This window comes from Anastrepha obliqua, chromosome 4 (genome assembly GCF_027943255.1).
Source record: "Anastrepha obliqua isolate idAnaObli1 chromosome 4, idAnaObli1_1.0, whole genome shotgun sequence".
NCBI lineage: Eukaryota > Metazoa > Arthropoda > Insecta > Diptera > Tephritidae > Anastrepha > Anastrepha obliqua.
In genome coordinates this window covers 2,422,948-2,449,077 of record NC_072895.1, presented here as the reverse complement: position 1 = coordinate 2,449,077, position 26,130 = coordinate 2,422,948, and the positions used below count along the sequence as shown (strand labels likewise).

General features: G+C 35.1%; 1 protein-coding gene across 1 annotated transcript; it reads right to left on the bottom strand.

Moving 5' to 3' along the window:
- Positions 1-61: 61 nt before the first annotated feature.
- Positions 62-26,130, bottom strand: LOC129245358 (rhythmically expressed gene 5 protein). Its single transcript, XM_054883471.1, has 3 exons — positions 24,755-26,130; positions 3,927-4,116; positions 62-1,413 (listed from the first exon to the last, which is right to left on the bottom strand). Exons 1-3 carry the CDS (start codon positions 24,941-24,943, stop codon positions 761-763), a joined length of 1,032 nt encoding a protein of 343 aa, XP_054739446.1. The 5' UTR covers positions 24,944-26,130; the 3' UTR covers positions 62-760.

Below are 26,130 nucleotides of genomic sequence, written 5' to 3'. Positions count from 1 at the left end.
CAATCTGTCGAAACTATATGTAAATTTAGTTATCTAAAGAAACAAATCAATTTTATTTTTTTTATTTTTATTTTATACAAAATAACTCTTTTATTTTTCAATACAAATATAATCTAATTGGTATAGGTTACATATACAATAAATAATGAATCATTAAAATACAATTACATAAAAATTTTATAAAGTACATTTGCAAAATTGGGTCCGCGGATGCACGAAACTTTATAATCGAACAATATGTGCGTGAAAAAGAAGTTTGACCTAAGACTAAAGTTTACAATAAACCTAAGGTTTTTTATTTTAAATTACTAGTTTTCACATTCATGCATACAAATACAAAACAAACACAAACACAGTCAGAAACGCACCAGCTCTTTTACTATCTATGCTAAAGTATACTAAAAACCTACATCTTCATACATACATATAATGTAGCAAAAACGTTTATGCAAAGGATGATAAATGAGTGTTTTATATTATAGAATTTAAAACACAAAACTTTCAAATATACTCGTACATAATTTCATTTGAAGGCAGAAATCTCTTACGTCCCGTAAGAGGCTCAAACACTTTTCTTTTAATCCCAAATGCCCGCTCTTGATGGGGTTTTTCTAAATCTCTGCCGAGCGCCTTAAGCACTAAATTCTAAAATTATACATTTTTTGTATAAAAAGTTATCTCCTTGCACGGATTTGAATGCTATAATCGAAGTTAATTGGTCACTTTTACTTTATCCTTTATGGAGGCGTAGTAATAGCTTTTACACTTGGCTCTTGGCATAGTAGTAACCGCCAAATGGAATTGTGCGACTTGCTATGGGTACGACTTGCCGCTGTTGTGGTTGCTGTTGCTGCTGTCGACGAACGCGCGGTTGCTGATAGGGTGGCTGCAGATCTCGTTGTAATGCCAATGAGGCCAAATGCTGCTGCTTCAGATCACTGATCATGGCAATTTTACGATGTTTCGGCTGGTCACTGACTGCTGACGCGCCCATGACGGCACTAGTGGTGGCTGTGGTAGCACCACTACCAGCTGCAGCGCTACTTAATTGATATGCCTCCAAATCATCATCGTGTGGCAGTGGTTTATGTTGGTCCTCCTCGACTGGAGTGCCGTCGGGGCGAACGCGAAAAACTAATGGACCGCTGAGAAAAGTTTCTGTGTAAGGCTTTTGATTGTCTGACTGAGAATTGGGGTAACCAAAGGCAATGTCCATGTCCATGGCGAATTTGTGCTTATGGTCGATATCGCTATTGAAGAGCGGATTTTGATTGTGTGCGGAGGTGGAAGGGGCTGTATTAGCTGGATTCTGATGTGTTAGGATGATAATGGAGGAGTCAGGTGGCGTAGGCAGGGGTTTCCGCGTAGTGATTAATGTTGAACTGGGGTGCTCGCGCATAATAGAAGACCAAACTGTGAAAAAGAAAACAATAATGTTATTACACAAGAATCTACTTTTAATAGTGCAAAGTCATCATTAATAAATTAATTATCTATTACAGCTTTGATTTGATTGTTTGTAAAAATAGCTGAGTAGCAAGAGTTGCAGACGCGTGAACAGTAATTTATTTGCCATTAATTAGCCATTAACTACCGTCAGTGTGGCACTGTGTAACATTGCAAACTTTTTCTATTATTATGGAGAAAACAAGGCTTTAGAATTCCTGAACTTAGTTATGTATTAAAAACTGATGTTGAAAGCATGGAGACAATGGTAATTCCAATAAAAATATAAGGCTTATATTTCAATTTGGGATGCCGAAAAATTCGTAAGTAAAAATGTAGGCATGCGATTGCTTCTCATAACTGGTTTCGGTAAAAGTGTTTTCAAATTTTTGCGAAATCTCGAAAATAATATCATAAGGTAAGAATAACTCGTCCCCTTAGTATTAAAATAGCCTATAAATTTTTTGATGTTTTGAGAAAATGAATTTCAAACTTTTTGTCGAAAGTAACTCTCACTCAAATCTCGTTATGTCTGTAAATATTTATTATTTTTTGACCGACGTTTTGACCCACTTTGTGGAACTAGAATTTGACAAAATTTTGACCACATATAAAATCGACGATGGAGAATCCAAAAATTCAATAAAAAATAATAGCCTATGAGCACATAGGCTATTGTTATACTAAGGGGACGAACTAACCTGGGCGATAAACAATTCCTTACTTTAAACTCTTTAACTTTTTAACTCTTTTTGTTTGCCAAACTGTTTGACAAAGACAAATTTTCTAGTTTGGAACTACGAAAATAACAAACAACTATTTTCAAGACTGGCAATGCCGGAGAGCATTGACTTTTATTAATTAAATTTCATTTTACTTCCTTTCAATGCTAACCACAAATTTTAAACGGCACGTCAACTAACCTTTAAAGATATCGGCTCGATACTTTCGTATGATTTTGAGATACTGAAAACGTTTGCAGTGAGCAGTACTGTTACAGGGTAGTAGAGAGTTGGTATTGGTGTATGAAGAAGAGTCGTTTGAAAACTCTACAAGAACAAATTATAAATATTAAAACTCCGAAAGAGGTTGGAGCGAACATCCGGTTCTAATTAAGTTCATGTTGTTTGAATTATTCGCGAATCATTCATTTTCAATTGAGGTGATCATTACCTTGTTTCGGAATTTCAAACTGAATATTTAGTTAATAAAACTTCTGAATTGAGCTTAAATTTTTTTGGAATAAAACCAAAATTATTGAATTATTAAAGAAAACCTACTTGGCGGGCCATAACTTCAGCCCCAAACCTCACAAACGTACGAGCGTTAGAGCAGATGGGGCACCTTCATGGGGCAAATAGTTCACTAAATCCGAAGGAATTTTATATAATTACGTTATTTTTCTAAAACCAACAAGATATAGTAAGCAATCGTGGTTTTATATATAACACGTGACAAATTAAAAACACATCCATCGTGTGAAATTAATTGCAAATTTATGCAAAAATTATTGTGAAAACATTTCCGGAATACATATACACAAATATGAGCACTTACGTATATTACATCATTACCGTTGCAGTACATCAGCAACCTCTAAACTAGAGAGACTTTCGAAGCTGGTTGCCAGACAAACACTAAGCAAACATATTCATACATACATATGCTGATACATGCAACCAATTAATGCTGTCAATTTTAGACAGTAAACATTTGGGACAGCTTCATAAATACACTAGTTTTACATTGTTCATTTCAGCATTGCATTTAAACCACTGCCAGCGGGGTATAAATGCGGACCAGTATTGTGTCTTGGGATTGCCTTACTTACTTCTGGTCATGAATGTATGCATGCTTGCTCTTCAAAACAAACTACTGTTAGCGTAATAATAATAGGGGTATTCAGCCAAGCTGGGTAGCATTACAATTCGTAATCGGTAACTCGGTTTGGACATAACGGCAAGACCCGAGTTAGAAACACCAAATGATAAAAATAGTTTCTTCCAATAGCAGACAGTAGCAAACTTCCGTGCGCATTATGCCGTCAAATAGTTCTCCACAAAAAACTTCTGCCGTTTTTAGGCTGCATAATACAGGAGGGCCCAACATCAAGACACACACACAAATTGGAGCAGAGGCTAGCTAACTCGAAACTAGTTTATGCGGCATACGGGAAATGTAACAAAAACAAAATACATGGAAATTATTCCCAAAAACAAAATTGTAACTTTACCATGCTCAGTCTGAGTGCCCCTAGCAATAAAAATAAAAATTATGAATGAACGAAATCAGTTAGTAATAAAAGTCATCGTGGAAGTTAATCAGTGGACACTCATAAAATAGTTCTCACGGATGTTGTGTAAGGATGTATGTATGTATACGCTTACATGCGAGTAAATAGAATATGCATCAACAACTCTTATACTAAATTATTTTTACTTACGTATAAATTTTGTTTTTATGTATAATTGTCAACTTACTAAGTTCATTGGCGTCTCGTTGGTATGGATCCAACTGGTCTAATTGCGAGTCAGAGAACGTCTGCAACTTCTCGTAGCCATAGGCGAGTAAATCGCGCTTACACTGGTTCACTGGCAACGACGAAGTGGCCGCGGTGGCTTTGCAATGTACGCTAACCAACTGACCGAATGTGGAGTAGAGATACGACATCTATGGAGAAAAAGCAGTGGGGAAATGCAAGCGAGTGATTAGAGAATGCTGTGCCGATATTACGTATAATTGTACATATAATACACACATATAAGTGTGTACAAAGTGTGTATTTAGTATGAATGTTTGTGTTTGTAATATTGTGCGATTAATTGATAATTCTTATTTATTTACTTGTTTACTGATAACCATGCGGATATGTTTAATGGAAAATATGCAAAGTATAATGTAAGAAATATTTCATTTAATGTACACTTGTATATTAAAAAGTAGATATGTATGTATGTAGGTATCTCAACAAGACTAGTGGCGACATAAATGCTATAAAACAAAACGAAATAAAAGCAAAATAAAGCAAGGTGTGATAAAATTAATTATAATATTTATTTTCTCTTCAACGGGTATAGATGAATCGAATAAAAGTTCTACCCTAAATACAAGTAAATAATTAGTACATATGATTTTTATTCGATATGTCGCCATATCTTCTAATTTCTATCTTCTGATACATTTTAACCAAGTCTGAAAATTGGTTAAAATTTGATTCGTAAGCTATTTTGCGACCACCGCAGCTGAATGGGTTGGTGTGAAACCACCAATCGGAAGTACCTGCCGCTCCACAGCAGGCAATGGCAAACCTCCTTGGCCAAATACCCAAAAAGGATGTAAGTACCAATTATGTATATATATGTATATACATAGATATATAATATTGAACATTTCGCTTCGAAACCTTTCAATTGCATTTCGCTGTATTTTTTGGTTCATTGTTCCACTCGAAATATTTATTATAAAATTTATACGACAGGAGAAAGAAATTGTATAAGCTGGTCAGGTAATCTAACTTTATGGGCGCATCAAACTCTAAATGTGTATGTGCAACCGGAAATCGATATTAAAAAATCATATTACTCCTTACTTTTTTTTTTTGTAATTTAAATGTCTTTTTTAAATGGCTTTTTATGAGTTTGTTGTTCCTCTATTAATTTTATATTTATTTATTTAAGATTTGTTGCCATAACGTACATATGTAAATACATATAATATAAATATGCAGGCACGTACGTTTTTAAATTTTTATAATATTTATGCGCGAGCATGCAATAAGTGTCTGACAATCAGTTAATCGCAAATAATGATCAGATAAAGATCTGCTCTAGTTGTGCTGCTACGCAGCAGAAAATAGTAGCAGCAAATTGATGCTACTGCTGCTGAATTTCGCTACCGATTTGTTAACTACGAGTCATTTGTACCTAAAATTAGCCGACATACATTCCTGCGTGCATGTATAAGTATGTATGTGTGTATATGTGTATGTAAATACCTGCGCTATCGTAATGTTCAAAACGGTATCCCCCCACTTCTCCTACAACGCAAGCAAGCAGGAATTGCCTCATAATATTTTCGGTTCAGTGGTTCTTTCATACTCTACACACGTGCTCGCATATGTGTTGTATGCATGTGTGAGTAGTCGCTATAGCAAGAATTTTGCGCACATGTTCAATTTTGTATTCTGTAAAGGTATCGGAGCGTGTCATTTGTTTTAATTTAAAATTTCGCAAAACGTTAGACGACTGGAAGATGCAAGAAAACACAGTAGTTTTAAATACTGCACGTCAGGCAAACGGAAAGACAGACATAAATCTCACCCGGTGAGGGGATTTCAAAGGTTTCGTCAGCTGGAGATCGCGCGGTTGGCATCTGAGCTGATGACGCACACCATATGTATGTATTTGTGCGGGTGATGGCGGAACAGAGAACACACTCAAGCTTGACTTGTTTACAGTAGCACAGAAAACAAACTATGTGACATATCACGCTGAAATTTGCCATGTAAGCTTATAACAGTCCTACCAAAAAACAAAAAATTTTTTTTTGCAATATGTCATCCGCGGACCGTTTTATTGATAACGTCTCGTTCATATTTGAGCAGAAGATATAGGTATAGTTGGCGCTTATACCCTTTTTGAGTGTTTGGCCGAGCTCCTCCTTCTATTTTGACGTGCTTCTTGATGTTGTTCCACAAATGGAGGGACCTACAGTTCTAAGCCGACTCCGAAGGGCAGATATTTTTTTATGAGGAACGTTTTCGTGGTAGAAATACACCAGGAGGTTTGCCATTGCCTGCCGAGGGTCATGGCGACTCGAACCTACGTTCTCCAAATTCCGAACGGTAGTCACGCACCTAGCCATTCGGCTAATGCGGCCGCCTACGTTTAGTTATATATGGCCAAGCGCGATATCTGTCTTCAGACCGTGAAGAGTGTTAAAGCTGGGAGCCCAAATAGGTTTTAGCGATTTTGAATTCAACACTTAGTTTATGTGGTCATTCTCCGGTGTCGCGACTAACATCAAATCAAAACAAATAACTTTTTACTTGAATGTTTCAAATCACAAGAGACTTTCCTCTCCCTCTATTTGCACCAGTTTTCTTATCAAAACGCTTTCCATTCGCATTAGACAACCTAGCAGTGGCTTTGAAGTCGCTACTTTCTGCCGACGTCTTCGTAAAGCTCATGCAGTCAGCCCATCACTAGATCATCTGCGGCATTTTATCCCACGGTGCAATGATTTTATTTCAATCAGATGGGGGCACAAATGCTTGAATCATTGTTATACTAATATACTATGATAATTCATCAACAGAACCGTGTTAGTGAGCGGTTCATTATGGGCATCAACAAAACTTTTTTAGTTTTTAAAAAGTAGGCAAAACAAGTTTTTTGTTACCAACAAGTGCGTTAAATAATTAAAAGTCTACAAATGGAAACTGCAGACGTTTTACAATCTTCTGCCGATAGCATATTAATGCCGGAGCATTTTTGTTGGTCGCCCAGGCGTATAAGTAACTAGCAAATGGTGTCGAAAGCTGGCCAAAATCAAAGGTTACATACATATTTACATATAACATACAAAGCAAGCCAAGACTACGAAGAAGTGCATGCCAATAGCAAACTGTAAGCATGCATGGATGTATGTATGTATGTGTGCATGTATGTATGCATGCACCTAAGTACATAGGTATGCGCAAATGATAATCAACTGTAGACGCTTCGTGAACGTGGGCGATTTTTTTGCGCGCAAGTATCAACTATTAACAGTTATTTAAGCGCGTACGTGTTTTTTATTTGAATTAACTATCGCTGGCAGAAAACAAAACCAAAACTATAGAATGGATAGGAGAGGTGTTGCTAGAAATACATTCGATACATTTATATATTATATTTATTGGTAGAAATATATATATATGTACACACATACATACAAAATGCATAAGCATGTTTTGCATTATTGCAATGACGAAAGCTCCAACTGGTAAAAATAATCAGTGTTTCGTGAGTTGGGCGATAGTTTTATGTTCGGGTTCGTTTAGAGCACAAATGCCAAAATCTTTTTTCCATCGATCTTTGAAGAGTTTAAAAATTTCAAGCAAATAACTGCAAACTACAAAGATTATAAGACAAAATTGTTGTTTAAATCACTCAAATTTGGCAAAAGAATTCTCGGAAACTCATTTCTCTGCAAACGTCTGTTTTGACCAATTGAAACTCTTTTTTGAAGATTTTATTAAAAAATTGTTTTAAACACAAGAAACATATAATAAAAATAATAATTTTGTATCTTTAGTGAGCTCAACAGCCGACACCTCGACCTAAAAGATCTGTTGTGCCCTACTACATGTTTTAGAAGTAGTGAAAACTGGTCCGTGTGACTGGCACTACTACCTTGAATGTATTAAATCAGGTTCTATTTAACCTAGATGCTCGCTGCCTTAGGTTGGGAATTGGTTGAAAGGCAAATTCTTCCAGTAAATTCTCCGCCTTGCGCCCAAATTTCAGAATATCTGTATCAAGAGTATTCTCGATTTCACTCGGATCCATTTGATCTCGGTGAAGGATGTGCAGTCATGTCTTTGCCAAGGCTATACAGTTGCACAAGATATGCTCTGTGGCTTCATCATCCTCCAGACACAGTCTACACCCTGTCTTATACCCAATGTGAATTTTTGAGATATGGTAATTTAAGTAATCATCACCTATCAGAAAACCAACCTGTTTCCTTATGTCTACTTTACACATGTGCAACGCATGCAGTTCGCTGTTGTAGGTAAAAGGTCTTATACGCCTTTTGGCGCCTTGTGTCAACGTTTTTTTTTTATAGAAATTATGAACCAAATCTAACGATAGATTGTTCGAGAAAAAACGGATGGCTGGTTCAAATTTGTATTATTTCATTTAATCAACAACTTTTCGTAAATAAATAAATAAATAAATAAATTCGTTAAATAAATAAATAAAATGGGTTAAAATAATATAAGAGAAAACATCTGTACCTCGAAGCGGTAAAAGGCTACTGGGAAAGTAGTCTTCAGCATTTACTCTTTTCCGATTCGGATGTAATTTAACAAACGCGACTTTTAAAATCATATATAGACTTTTGTATGTATGACTTTAATGACAAGAGGGAAGCCTTTAATAGCAGTTTTGATAAAGTTTCGATTAACTTACTTCAGATAGAGATGTTCGAAAGAGTTGGCGCAAACGCGTGCCGTTAAGCAATTTTGTGGTGGAGGCTTGGTGTTAATTCCCGAATTGTAAGAATTTTTTTCTAATTTCGAAAAAAACGTGCTTACTCTATCTTATTACCACAGAAAGGCATCATTAAAAGAGAAAGAGGGCAAACCTGGGGCAGGCACACCATTCCTCATTTAAAAGTTTTAAGAAGAAACTCTTCTTTAGGCGCATATATATGTACACATAAATATTAAGTACTTCATCATAGTTTTCAAGCAATGTTATGATTAGCTGGTAAATTTCGACCACTAGACGATGTTATCAACACAAGCTCCATTTCAACGAGCTGTTCAACTTCGGTGACAAATGACTTTGGGCGACACACTGAGTTCGCCGCATTACAAGTTAGGAAGGTTAGTGATTTTGAGAAAAAAAAAAATGTGAAAAAATTTAAGAAGCGATATTTATAGTTAACGTGTTTATAAAAATTTAACCTTTAAAAACGAGTATTTAAAATTTATAAAAAAATGTATTAAAATATACCTCAAAATCTTGATATACCTATGTATGTATGCACATAGTTAAATGCTTTGCTTTATACCAGTTTATGGATGCACCAATTTATAGATGCACGATGCGCTGTTTATACACAAGCATACGCACACACATACTTAAATATGCACATCCGTAATGGGGTTGATATCCCTGCAGTGACATCGAATGTGTGAATATTTATGATTATGAATGCCTAAAATAATTTTATAAGAGTTTTACATATGCAAATTTGCGTGTATGTGTGTGAGAATGTGTAGAGGTATCAACTAGAGCTGGTAACGGTGCAATGAATTCATAAAAGTGGAGAGGAAAATAATCTTATAATAGTCAATGGCCCATACGTTAGTAAGCCATTTAGCGGTAAAAAGCAGTCGGTCACTAAACTCATTAACGAACCGAAACTGGCCAACAGCAACAAAAAGAAGTAAAACTAAAACAAAAACAAAAACAAAAAACATAATAAAAGAAAAATGACACGCCATACTTTTGCTACAATAGCGCACTATTACACATAGAGACTTGTAGGGCATTCACTTGTAATTAATTCCAAATGTAAATTGCATATTTAAATACAAAAAAAAAAAAAAATAAAATAAAAAATTCCATAATAAGATTCAGAGGAAAAATCTAAAATATGCAGGCAGCATTTAAAAGCGCATTTCTGAGCTAGCACTTCTCTGCGTGCTCTATCTTTTTACTAACCGATTTTGGATGAAAGGATCTATGCATTAGCATTGTAAATTTAACTGATTAAGGCAAGCACTTTGAAGATAGTTTCCTCGAATGAAGGGTTGCTTGGCACCTCTTGTTTTAATTGGATAGTTTGAATTATAGTTGTTGTAATAAATTTTATCTAGAAAGCCGCACAAGTCACAGTGCTTGATCACATGCAAATCTAGATCGTTTTGATAGCGCAGATCTGATTATTTGGGGGGAGCGTTGAAATTCGAAGCCTAATGCATTCATAGGTATGTATGTATGTATACATATGTATGTATGTATGTATGTACACCCTCAGTGACATTGTCATAGCATCATAACCAGTGGGGCCACATATTTGAATATTGTGAAATAATTTTGTTTCTCTTGATTCGTATTACAGAAATGCATATGCAAGTCTTTATCATTGTCAAGGTGTTCCACATTGTTTCGGATGTTCATTTCTGTAACGTACATTTTACAGCTGATCAATATTGATAGCAAACCATTTTAATTTTCCAAAGTGTATTTGTGATTTTATTTCGTATTCATTTGTGATTATTTAACTAATTTTTAACTCGTTCTTTCTTTTGCAGATCGAAATCCCACGGAGCTCTAGGGTAAACTTATTTTGCACATTTAATGGCCCAGCCGCCTTCAGTTCACTTTAACAACAAGCCAAATATCAAAGCTTCACATCCGCAGCTAATTTAATTAAATGCCAATTCGTTACACTCGAATAATTCTCTAATTTCATTTTAACGCTCTTCCCTAGCATTCAATTCCTCAAAAATACCTCTAATTCCCACATACAAATAATGATGTATGTAAATGTGTATATATGTACGTAGAGTGATGTGAGTGCGCACCACACAAGTGAGTATGAATGTATGCATAGTTCTAAAAGCAATTAATATAAAATAATTTATCCAAAGTGAAAAACAAGATTAAATAACAAAAATAAACAATATATATACGCACTCATGTTTGTATAGCAAAGACTCAGAGAAAATGTTCTGTCATCACCTTAAAATTGTATAGTTTTCAAAATACAAACAAAATCATAATTTTTAATTGTTATAACCGATCGAAATGGGCAGATAATTGTGAACAGCTAAGCTACTCACTCACTTGACAGCCTGGGAATAAAAGCAGGGGCTTTACTACGAGTATGCGTGTAAGTATGTACGTAAGTAGATATGTGCGTGTTATAGAATATGGCGCTGACTTCATTATGTTAAAAAAATCCTAAGCCATTTTTGAACATTTCTCGCAAAAATCATTAAACGAAAAATGCCATTATATGTATGTATGTATAAGTATATGTACGTATGTGTGTACGAGTATATGTAGGCAGGTATTATTAAAATTTATCGCCTCTGACTCGTTGCTCTTTCGGCAGAGATTCCAAATATACAGAGCGAGCGTTCGGGAATTCAACTCAATTAAATGTTTGCCATTAGCGTTCGTCCAGGAAAGAAAATTGGCAGTGTTCTCATACACATACATGCCTATATATGTATGTATTATGTGTCTTGGACAGTTTACATATAACCTGCATTCAAACCTGCTATTTCTGAATTACCTTACCACCAGTTTGCTTTATGCTGAAGTAGTTTGTCTTCTACCTCTTTTAGTGCTATTTTAAACATTTCGATGTTCTACGAAATGTCAACTCTCAATCTATGCATAGGGTTTTTCAGTAAGAGCGCTTCAACTTTTGAACTTTTTTGAATAAAACACAAACGGTTTGACTTTTTTAACTAATTTTTTTTTATTATCGAGTTTGAACATATACATTTAAGTATGAAATTCGATTTCTTTTGCATGACCACCGCGTGCACGTTTTACGAAGTCCAATCGTTGAACCCAATTTTCGACCACTCTTTTGCATAAATCGGCCGAAATTCCAGCAATTTCGCGTTCAATATTGGCTCAGAGCTCACAAATCGTCGCCGGCTTGTTACTGTAGACCAATGACTTCACATAACCCCAAAACGAGACGGCTTGTTAAATGGACCGTAAAATGGCCGTAATGCTCTTAAAGTAGCAGCAACAGTACGATTATTTTCATAAAAAATTTGCACGATTTGCAATCGTTGCTCAAGTGAGTAGCGTTCCATGATGAAATGTATACTAATGAAGTTTACAAATGACAAGCGAAAAATAAAAAATATTGCGTCGTTCGCCCTCCCTATCGGAAAAAAATTGAAGCGCACCTATTGAATAACCCTATATTAGCAACAGTTAACGAATCGGAAAGCCCATGCGTTAGTGTTATACCAGTTAAAGATGTAGTTTTTAATGGCCAAAAAAGGGCATCATCAACTTTTATATTCCTCTAGTCCTCATTTCGTGCACTCTTAAAATTTTGCACATTACTTTTCACAGGAATATTTGCTTTTCAACTGGTATAATTCAAGCCACTTTCGAACTAATACGACTTCTTCCATCAAATATCAGTTCATGAACTGGAATGTTGGCTTTCCATTGCATGGTACTTGCGCATGTAAATATGGTATAAATACCTAAACATGTAGGGTATCATTGTCGGGTGTACGGCACATAGTTTCGTTTTCATCAACTTTAATTCTTAAATTTTGCTTGCCCATATTTTCTGATACGGAGCCAACTTTGGGACATTTACCATCAATTCAAGAGATTAAAACCTTTTTCAATATTTTTTCAGTACCTCATAATCAAGCAAAAGCGGAATTATAAATATTTTTAAAAAGAGGGTTGACGCCGATGTTATTAGAAATGAAAAAAATATATTTTCTCATACACAAATCTCTTCATATTTACAAACGACATTCTTTGAGGGTCTGGATGACGTCTGTGGGTCCTATTTTTAACGTCGAAAACTGGACTCCTATATTGTATTATATTAATTTTCGGTGAAAAAAATGCACTAATTTTGCGCAAATGGTTTAAAACTGTTTTATAATCGATCTTTAGCTCCTGGGCGATGCTACGACTACTGACGTGCCGATCAACTTCGATTATTTTTGTGATTTTATCGACATTTTCTTTAACATTAAAACATCATTAATGAATGAATGCAATCGACGAAACCTAAATTGCACGTAATTACCTGTTACCGTATCGGCACCATAAATACTGGCTTGCATGTTCGCCTGTATCAAGGAAACACCGTAAAATGTGCCGAATTTTCTATTCGTTGACTTCCATTGTTAACACACTGTAAAATGAAATGTCAGCAAAAGAAATGAAATGTCACTTGACAACGAGCATAAACTTCAAATTCAAATCAAATCGATCAATACTTTACGAGATATCAATCACTACAGCCATCTACCGAGAAAATAATGGATTTCCTTTTCCCAAACCAATATTAACAAATATTAGGGTGTCATACTATGCGTTACAGTTTCGCCTGTCTGCAATAATATCTACAATTGAGCTCTTCCTCGTTGTCTGCACGACTTACAACCATGCAGGAGTAATATTCTGGCTGATTGCCACTCGCTTTAAACAACTGCTCCCAGCAACAGTGCCGTGACAGAACTTTCGATTAAATACTTTTTGGAGCTTCAGCCCTCAATGGTATAGCCATTATATAATGCACATATACGTCTTCATATTAACATCTCACCTACACTCGCTTCTCATCTATCAGCTGTGCTCCTTGAGCTACACAGTTTGCTTGTAACTAATGAAATAAAAAAAAATATTAAATAAATATCCAATCCTTTTTTCTATGAATATTTTTGTTAGAGGCAAACACATCAAACCAATGTGGTCCAGAAGACATGAAGTGGCTTTAAGTCGTGTGGAGTGAGGAAGCTCACACCAATCCATTTCAGTTGCATAACCTTTCATACTTAAGAAATGCCACACAACCTAAGAAGCCTTTTCGGGTGGTATTCTACCATCCATCCACCTTGCCTCTTTGTATTTAAAATGCAAATAAAGAGCATAGGAGTGTTGACTCTTCTTTCCCGCACTGATTATGTTATTGAAGATATGATACACACACTTGACACTAGCACGATTACCATATTTCAAGGCAGTCTGCTCATCTCAGTCTGATTAGGTCAGACCAAAGTAAGATAAGTTCAGTCCCATACCACCTGTTTTAGATTGTAGTTTAGTGTGTGAAATAAGAGTGAGATAAATATGAGCATTCGATAAACTGGATGATTATGCAATTTGACCCGTTTCATATCGAATATGAAATTCTATCGAGTATTTTGTGTGAATTACTAATACACCGTCAATGAACTGTTCGTATCTATTTTATCAATGTGACTTCAGGCGTAGTAAGTCTATTATTGGCTAACAGATATTCACTACTTCCAATAATAACCCTAAGTAATATTACCAGACTTCTCAGAATGGGAAAGCTTCTCTCTCTGCTATCTGAAGTGTGAAGGATTATTACTCTAGCCAAGTGTTACTTTGAGCCAATACAGCAGAGGCTTACAAGCACGAAAAAAATCAGATAATTCAGGATTTTCCTATTTTATTTCGTTTTTATTTCATTATTTCGTTACTCGCTTTACCGGAACGCAAAAAGCGTATAAAGAACTTTATGCCTACGCGATCCCTGAAAGAGTTAAGGCGCATTCCATACTTGTAGACCAGTACAATGATTTGGAAAGAAAATAGGTAGACAAATAGAAAGCATGGACGACAACCGAAAGCATTTATAGAAAGGTTCCACAGGAGATTTTGCGCACCATAGCAACGGCGAATACAGCAGATGGTGCAATCGTGAGCATTGCGAAGACATCGACCCAGAGGATTAAGATTTAATAACATCTTTTTCGCTTTATTTGGCATCCGTTATTGACCAGAACGAAACTCGGACTGACCCAGTTTATCGAACTTTGCGAAAAAAGCTTAGGCGATTACGGCACATCTGAAGAAGAGGAGAAGGATTGCCCATTGTCTTTGGTCTTCCCTGTTTTGCTAAACTTTTAATTCTGAAGAGCAAAGGAAAATTACATTTGGATATCTCAATAGTGTAAAAAAAGTTAGAATACTCCCATATCTGGCTCATTTCATTCACAAAATATGCCATATGCGTTTAAGTAATATATGTACATGCGTTTGTATGTATGCATGTTGGTTCAACTGACATTTATAATTTTGTGGCGACTTACACTCATAATTTCTAAAGTAATTTATTTAGATTTCTATCTGACGCACAACACCTGTCTCTTCTTTTAAAGCTATATCTGCCGACAGACATATATGTATGTATGTACGCATAACTGAAATACATAAGTACATATGTATGTACATTTGGACTATACGAGAGCAAAAGCGGATTTTTGCACAAACGTGTTAATTTATTAAACGGCGTGAAACAGTTAAATCTCTAGCGTATACACACACACACCCATACATATACATACAACTGTGACAGTCAATTGAGGTTCGAGTGCACCTTGAATATAAACAACTCTAGCCTGTCTCGCACACTTGTAAAGATCGCAAAGTAAGGCATCATTTTCTAGTCCCCTCCAGCGAATTGTCCCCCAAATAAAGTGACGCATGCCGCTGAGTGTTGCCGCTGAGTGACTGCTGGCTAACAGAAATTGTATGAATAAAATATGTAAAACATTGAAATTTCTCTAATAAACTCATCTTGTCTGTTTTTAATCAGTTTTAGCGGTTTTTTGCTTTATGAGCGTTGCATGTGTACATACATGTGTATGTACGAGTGTGTATGTGTTAAATATGTAAAATGTGACATCCGACAGAAGCGTCAATGGTTATTTTTATCGCTTCTCGGAGGTTGAACAAGTCATGCCAGCAAATTTATAGATAATCAGTCTTTGAGTTATTTGTCAGGTGAATGAAAGCAAAATTTGTTTTTGCAAATCCTAGTATTTCATACTACGTAAAGCTATTAATATTAGTAAAAAAATGAATGGATGGTTTATTTCATACTCCACGAGATATATGTATGTGTGTACATATATACCGTAGTCATAAGCGATATATACGAGTACACACATATCGTTCCCTCCCGGCAGTCGGTTTTACGTTGTCGGTGCTAACTAACTGATCGAGCAAGAAATATTAAAATCTTGTAGAAAAAAGTGTTTCTATTCATTTATGGAGCCTCTCAAATTCTTATGCGACCCACTGAAAATAATAATTACTCCGTCTCATATTTATGTATACATCGTATACACAAAAAATAAAAAAAATTTTGCAAATTAAAAAAAAGTAGACTTTCGTGTAAGCGTAGGCCGCTTTTTTGAGGTTTTATTAAAGAAGTGAATTTTTGTATGATGAAATTTGTCAGTTTATTTTCTTTTACATTGTTTAATATTACTACTTTTTAATAAATGTATATATATAATTGGCGTGTACACCCTTTTTGGGTGTTTGGCCGAGCTCGTCCTACTATTTGTGGCGTGCGTCTTGATGTTGTTCCACAAATATAAGATGTACTTTTGTTAATTACAATAAAATAATCAAAACATAAATTTTGAAATTATTTTACGGAACAAAATTTTGGCAAGTAAAGAAGGAATTTATCATTACCATAATTTCATTTATAAAATTTTATCGATTAAAGTACAATTCACAACAAACATGAACTAAAAAAACCAAACCGGAACTTTACATCTCGTTTTGATTGTGTCAATATAATCCACGGTCTCCTTTTTCTGTGCTGAGAGTATCTATTCTGTGTCAAGGCCAATGCTGGCCTTTCTTTGGACATGTAGTCGGTAAAGAAGGAATTAAATATAACACAATTAAATCGGACTATAAATCACTGACTAAATGAAAACAATAATTTTCATTCAGAAAAACAAGGCTCGACCTTCAATCAATGATCTATATGGGAACAAGTATGTAACATATTGATTATGTCAGTATATTTTGTTGTTACCTCTCCGTTTCAGGAGTGGGGTAGCCGTTTCTCAGGCTCCCTCCACGAAATAAGTTCTTCGTCCCGATTACTTCTTTATCACGGCCGATAACTGCATAGCTTTAGACTCACAGTCGACAAGAAAGGAATTAAATATAACACGAATATATCGAATCATTAATTCACTGACTGCAATGATAACAATAATTTTCATTCATAATAAAAAATAGTTAAAAAAAAACTAAAAAACACGAATTTTTGCTAATCGAACTAAAAAGTAGAAAATAAATTTTAATGACAAAGAGACCTATAATGAAGTAATAACAAATCGAACGATCAGTCATAGTCAACTACCTCAGAACAGAATTATAACAAAAATTAAGATACAAATAGAATAATTCAAATTAGAGTTAAAAGCGTGGGATGCATTTTGCTTCACTTTCATAACCTTCTGTACATAGGTAGTTGCCAATAGAATGATTGTAATATTTACTATATCAAGCATCCTACTTTTTAGTTCGATTAGCAATAAAAGCGTGTTTTTTAGTTTTTTTAAACTATTTTTTATTTAACTTAATACTTTGTTTGGTCTACTCGGTTTACAACTAATGCAAAAGTACAATTTTTCAAATTATTTGAAGTAAATCTTAGCCAATTCGAATGAGAATTGAGGATTTGAGGTCAAGATTCACTACTTCGCATACGTTTTATTCGATAACACTACCCAGAGATTTTCTATGTGGAAACAACCTGTGCATTTAAGAAAAGTCATTCGTTCGCGTAGTTATTCGTCAGGTAACTGGTCCCAAATTTTCTTGTGAATGACAGCAAAACACTCTCCTAATACTCGCGTAACACTGCCACTTCAACAATTCACATTTATTTGATTGAGATCATGCCAGAAACAACTAGAGCAAGCTGGACTAGTTTAAAAAATTAAATATTATCTCGCCCGAAAAGTTACTTTGCCATTCATTTGTATATAATATAATATCCATTTGCAAAAAGTGAATTTTTAATTATTTAAACTTGTCTTGCTGCTTCATTGGATTCTACTGATTTTTCGCTTTTTACGTATTTTTCGTATACCGAAATAATATCGCTAAGCGCTAGATGTATTGAGGCTTAAATGACCAATCCTGCTTGTTTTAATGCCGTGCTGAATTTCGGAACTGAATAAAAAATGCAAAACTTCAACTTGAAATGCCAGCTCTCAGAAAAATTCGCGAAAAATTGAGAGCTGATGGTTAATGGACCGGCTAAGCCGGTACACATACATATGCATTTTACAGTTTATTTTGTCTGTTTTACTTTTTGAATTTTTAAGAGTTAAACAACTATGGAGGTTTACTATTTTTATATTTTTGTCTGCTTGGTTTCCTTGGGTAGCGCAAATGCGATAGTTAATGCTAGCATAACGTAAATAACAATTTTATATATATGAACATGTGTAGGTATGTATTTTAATGATCGCATACTGCACTCAGCTGTAAGTAAAATTGTACTAGAAAAAATTAATATTGAAAACGTCAAGTTCAATGTAAAAAGAGGCAGCCGGGTGGAACAGTTGGCAAGTGGAAACGCCATACCCAAGCAACCAAGTGCAGTTATGAAAATTATGTTTGTATATTTATATGTGTGTGTGTAGATACACAAAAATAGACTGGCGCGCGTTTCTAAAGTGGCAAAACCGCTTAGGCGCCAAAGTTGTCATTTAAGAAGAAGATGCATGTGAGTGCGCGTGTATGTATGTATGGACGTATGTATGTATGTATAATGCTAATGCATATGATTCTAGGAAGACAATAGAATAAAGCGACATTTCTCAATTTGCCGGAAGTATTCGTATCATAACAGTTCCACAGATCTCGTCAAACAGCTGACTACCTCAGCCAAAGCACTCAAAGCATCAAATTAATAGGTCAACTGTGGCTTAGAGTATGTACTGATTTGACATTGGATGTTGTTGTTTCGCAAAAACATTATGTCGGAGGCTTAGCAAACATAAAGGACAAAACTACTTTGTCAAAAAACACTTCAAAATTTCGGGATCAGATTTTTTAGCCCAAAGATAGTTAAAACATATTTGCAAAGTCCGTGTAATTGAGGTAGATGGCCCTACCAGCGCGTATCGAGGTTAAGTTTAGTTAGAAGCATCTGTTGACAGAACACACACCCAGTTTTAGCCAGATTGGTCCATTTCTTTGTGTTTCGCATTCGCTTGAATTGTGGAAGTCGAGTGATTTTCCTTTGCTATCACGACAGCGGACCAGCTCACGCTTCAGAAGTTGTGGCCGCGAAATGAATGGAAATAAGGTTCCAACTAGGTTCCCATCCCCCGCTATTCTCCAGACTTGGCTCACTCAGATCCCTGGGATTCCGATTTGTTCCCCAATTTGAAGAAAAGGCTGGCGGGAATTTTATTCAAACGAGGAGTGATTGCAGAAACGAAAGGCTGTTTTCCAGACTTAGAAAAATCCTATTATTCGTAAGGGATCAACAAACTAGAACAGCATTGGATGAACTGTATACGCCTAAAAGGAGACTATGTCGAAAAATAAAAAAGGTTTACCCTAAACAATTACGTAGTTTTTATTTTTGCAAGAACTGCAAATTGTATCGGCTCTATGAAAACAGGGATTTATTTCACCTACGGCTTACCGCTTCTTCGAGGATTTAGAGAGTTTATGCACGAAATATTGCGATGTTTTAAGAATATGTGAGGGTAGGGCTGACGCAATCTTTGCTTATATCACAATGTGTCCCTGTGGCCAGCAAGTGAACTCTTTTCAGAGCAGCTCATCTCATCTAGCCTAAGCTGTGGTGAAAGCAGCGCTGCCATTAGCGAAATTACGATTTGTACCGATATCCACCACAAAATTTGCAAAGTGGTATCGTTCCGAAATGGTCTAATTCAGCAAAAATATTGAGACAGACACGGTCCAATTTACTGTATGGTGAAATGGTTGAAGTGCCGGTCTGGCGCACCTCAAGTAGTACTAAAGCGCCGTTTACTGTATGGTAGTTAACTGTTTTCTAAACATTGTGCAGCAACTGAACTATAAAATTTCATCGCAATTGCATGAACACACTTATACACATGTACATTCACACATAGTGCAAAAGCTGCTATTACAGGTTTCTATCACTAATCGGTGGCAATGACAGTGCGAACGCTGCCTTGGCATTGATGCTTTGTGTAACTCAACGACTGAAACTCTGTATTGTATGTATGTGTGTACGTAACCACTCGTATATGTAGTGGCGTGCATGTGTATGCATGATTTTTGCGCCGTTGCATTCTTCTCAAGTAATTTGGGTCTATTTTGCAAAAAAGAAATAAAAAAATCAACGATACATCGATTTTAATTCATTTCGCCAGTTCAAGTTTGACGACTCTATTCACAGGCAATTGAAAAATATCAAAAGCCACTTAAATTTAAATCGGATGCTGTGCTGTGTTGTGTGTGTGGGTGCGTGTGCGTGCATGAGTGAGTGATATCTTTCTGAATGCGTGTGCCTCAGTTTTGGTTCGCTTATCGAAATTGAAATACATCTCTTAACGGTTTACCGCGTTATCGTATTCGTTGTCGTTGTCATCGTCGCATTTTAGTTGTTTCGTTCCGCTTAATTTAGCATAATCACGTACTGAATAGCAGTTTTCAAGATATTAAAAATGCGATAGTCAAATTGACTGCTAACTTATTCGTTATACAGACATACATACATACATATGTACATACTTATATACGCGTTATGCACTTCTGAATATTTTTTTATATTTTCATGTGTTGTTATTGAATTTTATTGTTGTAACTAGTTCAATATTTGCATTTCAATGGCTCATTGACGAGCATTTTAAAACCGGCAATGTGAATGTAAATCGAGGTAGTGTTGTAGCGCCATCCTAATTCCATACGAGTACAAATACGTATATTCCTAATTTGCATTTTTTCGTTGAGGTAGAAGCGTTAACCTTTCCTTTGGTCTTTGATGATATGCTTGTAGAATGCGTTGCACAGTTAAGGTCTTCAACTCCAGCGAAGGCCCTTCATGAAATATCTACTCACGGTGGCATTATTTTGGGGCAATCGTGAGGCTAAAATACTTCTTCTTCTTCTTCTTCATTGGCTTCTTGACCTTTTGAACGCAAATTTTTATTAACTTTTGCAAAAGTTATGAATTATTAAATAATTATGTAGAGGCCGGGGGCGAATATAAATCATAACAGCTAGAGCGAATTACCGCTTAATATCCATACATATGTATGTATATATGCATTTAGTATTGTTGTATTGCCAAAGGCATATATATTTAAATATTTACTCTTTTACCTCTTACCAGCAGTAGCCGATAGAAAACTACAAGCAAATCCTAGTCAGAATATTCTATCTACCAGAGTATTGTCTCACAATTCTACTTTCTCTCCAAAGCCATTTAAGGTGGTGGCCCAGTACAGGCTGGCTTTGCTTGCTTGACTTCAATAACTGTCAAAAATTAATAAAATAACACTGAAACATATGAATTGAGACTAAATGGCAGTTTTGCTTGAAGCGCTTGAAGTACGGCGAATTTTCAAATAGCGCAATGTTCTATTTGCAGCGCTCTTTACTTTAGGAATTGCACGGAAGGGGGAAAATTTAATAAATGCCATTAAAAAGTATAGATGATGCATATATCAGGTAAAAGGTCGTCAAATTGTTTGGCCCAAATCAGGCACTGCTCTTGAGAAACAAACTCTTGTTGGTACACGCAAGCACGGCGGTGGTGGAGTTATGTTGTGGGAAGGCATGACGGCAAACGGTGTTGGTCAGTTGGAATTTATTGAAACGACGATGGACAAATGGGGGTATTCGATCATTTTAAAAATTAATATGAAACATCTTGGCTTATCAAGAACGCTTACAACTGAAGAAGTAGGGAAATTAGAAAACTCAATATTAAATAGAATGAGTGAAGTCCTGAAACATCGGGACTATCCAACCAAATATTAATTTTCGGATTTGTAGATTACTTATAAATATGTTTTAAAAGTAAACCCAAGCTTTTTGGTTGTTTGTTTTTTTTTTTTGTTTTTTGCTTTTGTAACTTAAGGGGCTCAACCAGTGTGAAACTTTGAAAAATTCAAAAAAATGTTTTTCATATTTTTCAGCAAGCAAGCAGCAACTTTTTGAAGAAGAAGAAGGTGAATTATATGGGCCTGGAATAGCAGATTAGGATTAGGTATGATATTTATCGTTTTATAAATGTGAGATCGGTATTTTTTCTTTAAAAACGTTTTTCTCAAAATAGCGTTTTCTTAATTTGCTGCCACTGTAACTTAAAAACTAATTATACGATCGACTTGAATCTTGTTTCCTCATTTTAAGTATTCATTTTTACATTGAATGACCCTCCGATATTTCAATCTAATAAAAATTGTAAATTTGCGATGTGAAATACTATCACATTTTCAAGCTAAATTTTTATACTTTTTTCAAAACTGCGGGATTTTTTTGGATTTCGTTTTTTCACCACAATCCTGCGTTAATCAACGCGTGATACCATCACCTTTAATGACTTTTTTGTTTTTTTTTATTTCAGGCACTCTGAAGACCGTAACAAAGGCAGCAGTGGGGAAACTTTTTTTTTTGGACCTTCGAGAGATGCCCTATTATTAGAAGAAGAGTCCAGATTTTCCTTTGAAAAAATTTGTACTTGAAGTTTAATTATATATTAATATACTTACAAAGTTTTAAAACAATCAATGTAAAACTTTTTTAAAAATAAATTTTCAAAAACCACCTGTTTTTTTGTCAGTCACACTGGTTGAGCCCCTTAAGGATGTTATGAGGAAATATATAAATAAACTATGTATGTTTTGCACTATCACTATATTCCGTTTTTTAATAAATTTAAAATTATTTATAAGCTATACGTATAAATAAAATCGGAAAGGATTTTCACAGCTTTTAAAATCTGCAAAAGGAGAAATCTGTTTATTTAAAAAAATTATTGTTTTATGAGCAACAGAAAAATAATTCTATTTTTTGAAAAAATGTACGATTATCAAACCAAATATCTAACTAACAATATCCAATTATTTCAAGCCTTTCTGAAGTTGCGAAACAGCTTTTTCCTAAATGGAAGGCTTCCTCTGGAGATTACAGAATTAGCTTAGAACTGATTGTTTGATGGGTTCAAGCAAGAAACACTCTCAGGTAAGGAACACTATTATATTTGAACGCACATTAAAAGTGTTAGCCCAATACATTTATTCGATTATGAAGCAAGATAAACCAAACTATGGTTTTGAAATGGAAGGGCATGGCAAAAACTAAAGGAAGTCGATTCGCATGATCTAGGTGACATTTGTAAGGATGATATGGTACATTCATCAAGAGCTGCCCCAGATAAAGTGATGGCCCCTGCCATTGTATTGCAAGTTGTAGCGTCTGTTCCGGTTAACACTTAACTGATTGGCATTGAGGTGGAAAGCCAAAAAGTTGTGAAACTCTTGCTTTCAAATAAGGTTTAATTTGATGCTACCTTTGGCTCCAGGTTGAGTATTGAAATGTGGACCAATAATGCCTCTGGCAGGTAAAACACAAAAAAATTTGCTTTTCTCGATACACAGGAATCTCGAGAGTTTCTTGAGGTGGTTGATGGGGTTGAAGTGCTCTGTAAACTTGGTGCACAGAACGTGAATTTTGAACTTTAAAACTTTTCTATGATATTGTTTGGGTTCGGGTATTCGATTTTGCAAGGTAATGTCAAAAACAGGTGAACAAATATATATAATATATAATTATATATATAATAAATTTAGGTCTTATGTGTATTATTTTTTTCGGTCCTCCTCTTACTTGAGGCGTACGTCTTGGTGTTGTTACATGATTGGAGGCAGAGTGAATGTAAGAAGGTTTTAATAAGCGACTGTTTTTGTGGCAGAAAGTCCGGCGTGGTTCGATCGCTTCAGGAAAAACTTTGGTCCATCATTTTGATGTTGCATGTACACAATGATCATCCATCCGGAGGCCAACCGAATGGTTACTCTGCCCTGGAAAGTACTATAAATGAATGTATATAAAAAAAGGGCCGTTATTAACCAAGCTAACGATCTCTGTCAGTAAAAATTCAAATACAAAAATACTTAAGCTTCTGACTTTCCAAACTAAAACTACGAGGGATGTTCTTGAAACGTTCTTTGATATGGTCATAGGGGTTAGCAAAATTCTCAACAGTATTTATTCCGAATTATAACTCAATGATTTTTTTAAATAGGTACGAAAAATGTATATATATATATAATTCTTACAAATACGGTTAGTTCTATGTAGCTAGTAAGAGACCTTATATTTCTAGATTTACTAAATGAATGAATGAATAAATCAATAAAATAAATATATGCAATAAATAAATAAACATTGTAAATATTTATATTAAATAGAATAAATAAATAAATATTTCGAATACATTTAAGAAAATTATATTTTTAATCAATTTTTTTTTGTTGGAAATTTTCGTTGTTGAATGCTAGCAACAAGCGCGCAAAAAGTTTTACGGAGTTTCTAAAAAAGCTCTAAATTGTTTAAATAAACCGCGCAGCTTTCCTCAACTCAGCTTCTTCTAAGTTGTCTGGAATATCTATATAGCAAAATCAGCAACAACGCAGTTATCAAAATATTTTATACTAAAGAAAAAATTCACGCAAACACGTAACACTGAAACCAGTTTGCGATAAAATTTATTATTATAAAACATAAACTTGTTAAAAGCGAGAAATAACTAAATATCATACAATAAGTGTGTAGATATATCTCAATACCCTAATTCGAATAGTAGAGAAAAATTAAAATAAAATAACGTTAAAGTACATCAAAAAGCAAGCAAAAACAACTTAATTACGATATTTTCGTTAACTAAAGTGACGTTGGTTGTTGTTGCTGCTGCTCATATTTATTTATTACTACATAACATTGTATACCCGTATGTGAATGCATTTTTGTTGTTGTTGGCATTGTGCTTTGCTTACCTTTTCATTACGCGTTAAAAATTCCCAAATCGGTATCGCGGAGCCGCAACACATTTGCATGGAAACGCATAAGATGAGGCATGTTGCAATTACTTTCGCCGCACCGACACCGACGCTCCTGTTGCGACAGCTGCCTCCGCCATGCTTGTACGAGTAAGCGTTGTTGTTTTTATTTATGTTGTTCCTCATTTTTTTTCGCTGATATACTGGTTGGTTGGTATTTACAGTTGTTTTTGGGCTTTTGATTTTATGTTTGTTTTTGTTTTCTGCGTTGGTCGCCAATAAACAATTAAGAAAAGAGCGTGACTCTCAAAAAAAACGCACAAAATATATTACTTTACAAAAGTTCAAGTTGTATAACACCGAAAATGCTGCGCGACAAATTGAACTGCGAAATACTGCCGTTGGTCTTTACAGCAGTTTTATTTTTAGTGTCTTTAGTTTGGTTTTTACGTATTTCATGCCCTCTACGCTATTGTATATTTTATTATCTTGTTTATCTGTTTTTTCAAATGTTCATTTCGTTTTTTCCCTCATTCGCACAATTTCACTGAAGTGCGACTTTCTTTTTCATCAACGAGTATTCGAATCAATGCGCTGTGATTGCGTTGTGTAGCTAACGGAGCTATTTTGGTTTCGTGGGTTACTTGCACAATCACTTCAAGCGTTATATCCGGCGAATATGAATGTAGATTATGTATGTGCACACGCGATCGACCGGATGGCTGCGACGACGTGAGTTCAAACAAAGTACGAATGAAATACACAAAAGCAGGTAAGGCTTGACCTCTTCGTCCGGCTGGTACTGTCTATTTGCCTAGTTCCGTCTTTCGACCACTTTCTTTAACTGGTCAAAGTAAGCTCTCGAATGCTCTGTCTCAATGTCTCTCAATTGTACTCCTCCACGCGCCGAAAACAAGACAGGTATACAAATTATAATCAAAGTAAAAAAAAAAGAAATTATACAAAAATAACTAGAAAGTGACGTAAATCCAATGAATCAGTTTTTGTTGGGATTAGGTAAGCCCCTACGCCACCTCTTCTCTGCTTTCTTTCAGCTACTCGATTTCGTATTTCAAAGTGTTCAACTGAATCCACATAAATATTTGGTTTAATATTTTGAACTACATATATTTCGCTTTCGCCTCGACAAAATACACTTTGCGATTTGTAAAGTTGTTTCAAGGCGAGTTTGATAGCCAATGCTTCTCAAATTGACTTTAGTATTTTACTTTTCTCCTATTTTCTCCTCTTTCCTCTATGCAATCAATGCAATTTCTGTCAACTTCAGTTTTGAGTAAATAAAAATTGGACTTCAAGTACACAACACTTTCAGGTTCGATACGTCTATAGACTCGTTTTGAAATGAAGCCTCT

Bases quoted from the DNA above. Each gene is read 5' to 3' on its own strand.
- LOC129245358 (XM_054883471.1), bottom strand. From the start codon at position 24,943: ATGAGGAACAACATAAATAAAAACAACAACGCTTACTCGTACAAGCAT. The intron at 4,117-24,754 runs GTAAGCAAAGCA...TTTTCTCCATAG, and splicing joins TTTTAACGCGTAATGAAAAG to ATGTCGTATCTCTACTCCAC. The intron at 1,414-3,926 runs GTAAGTTGACAA...TCTTTTTCACAG, and splicing joins ACGAGACGCCAATGAACTTA to TTTGGTCTTCTATTATGCGC.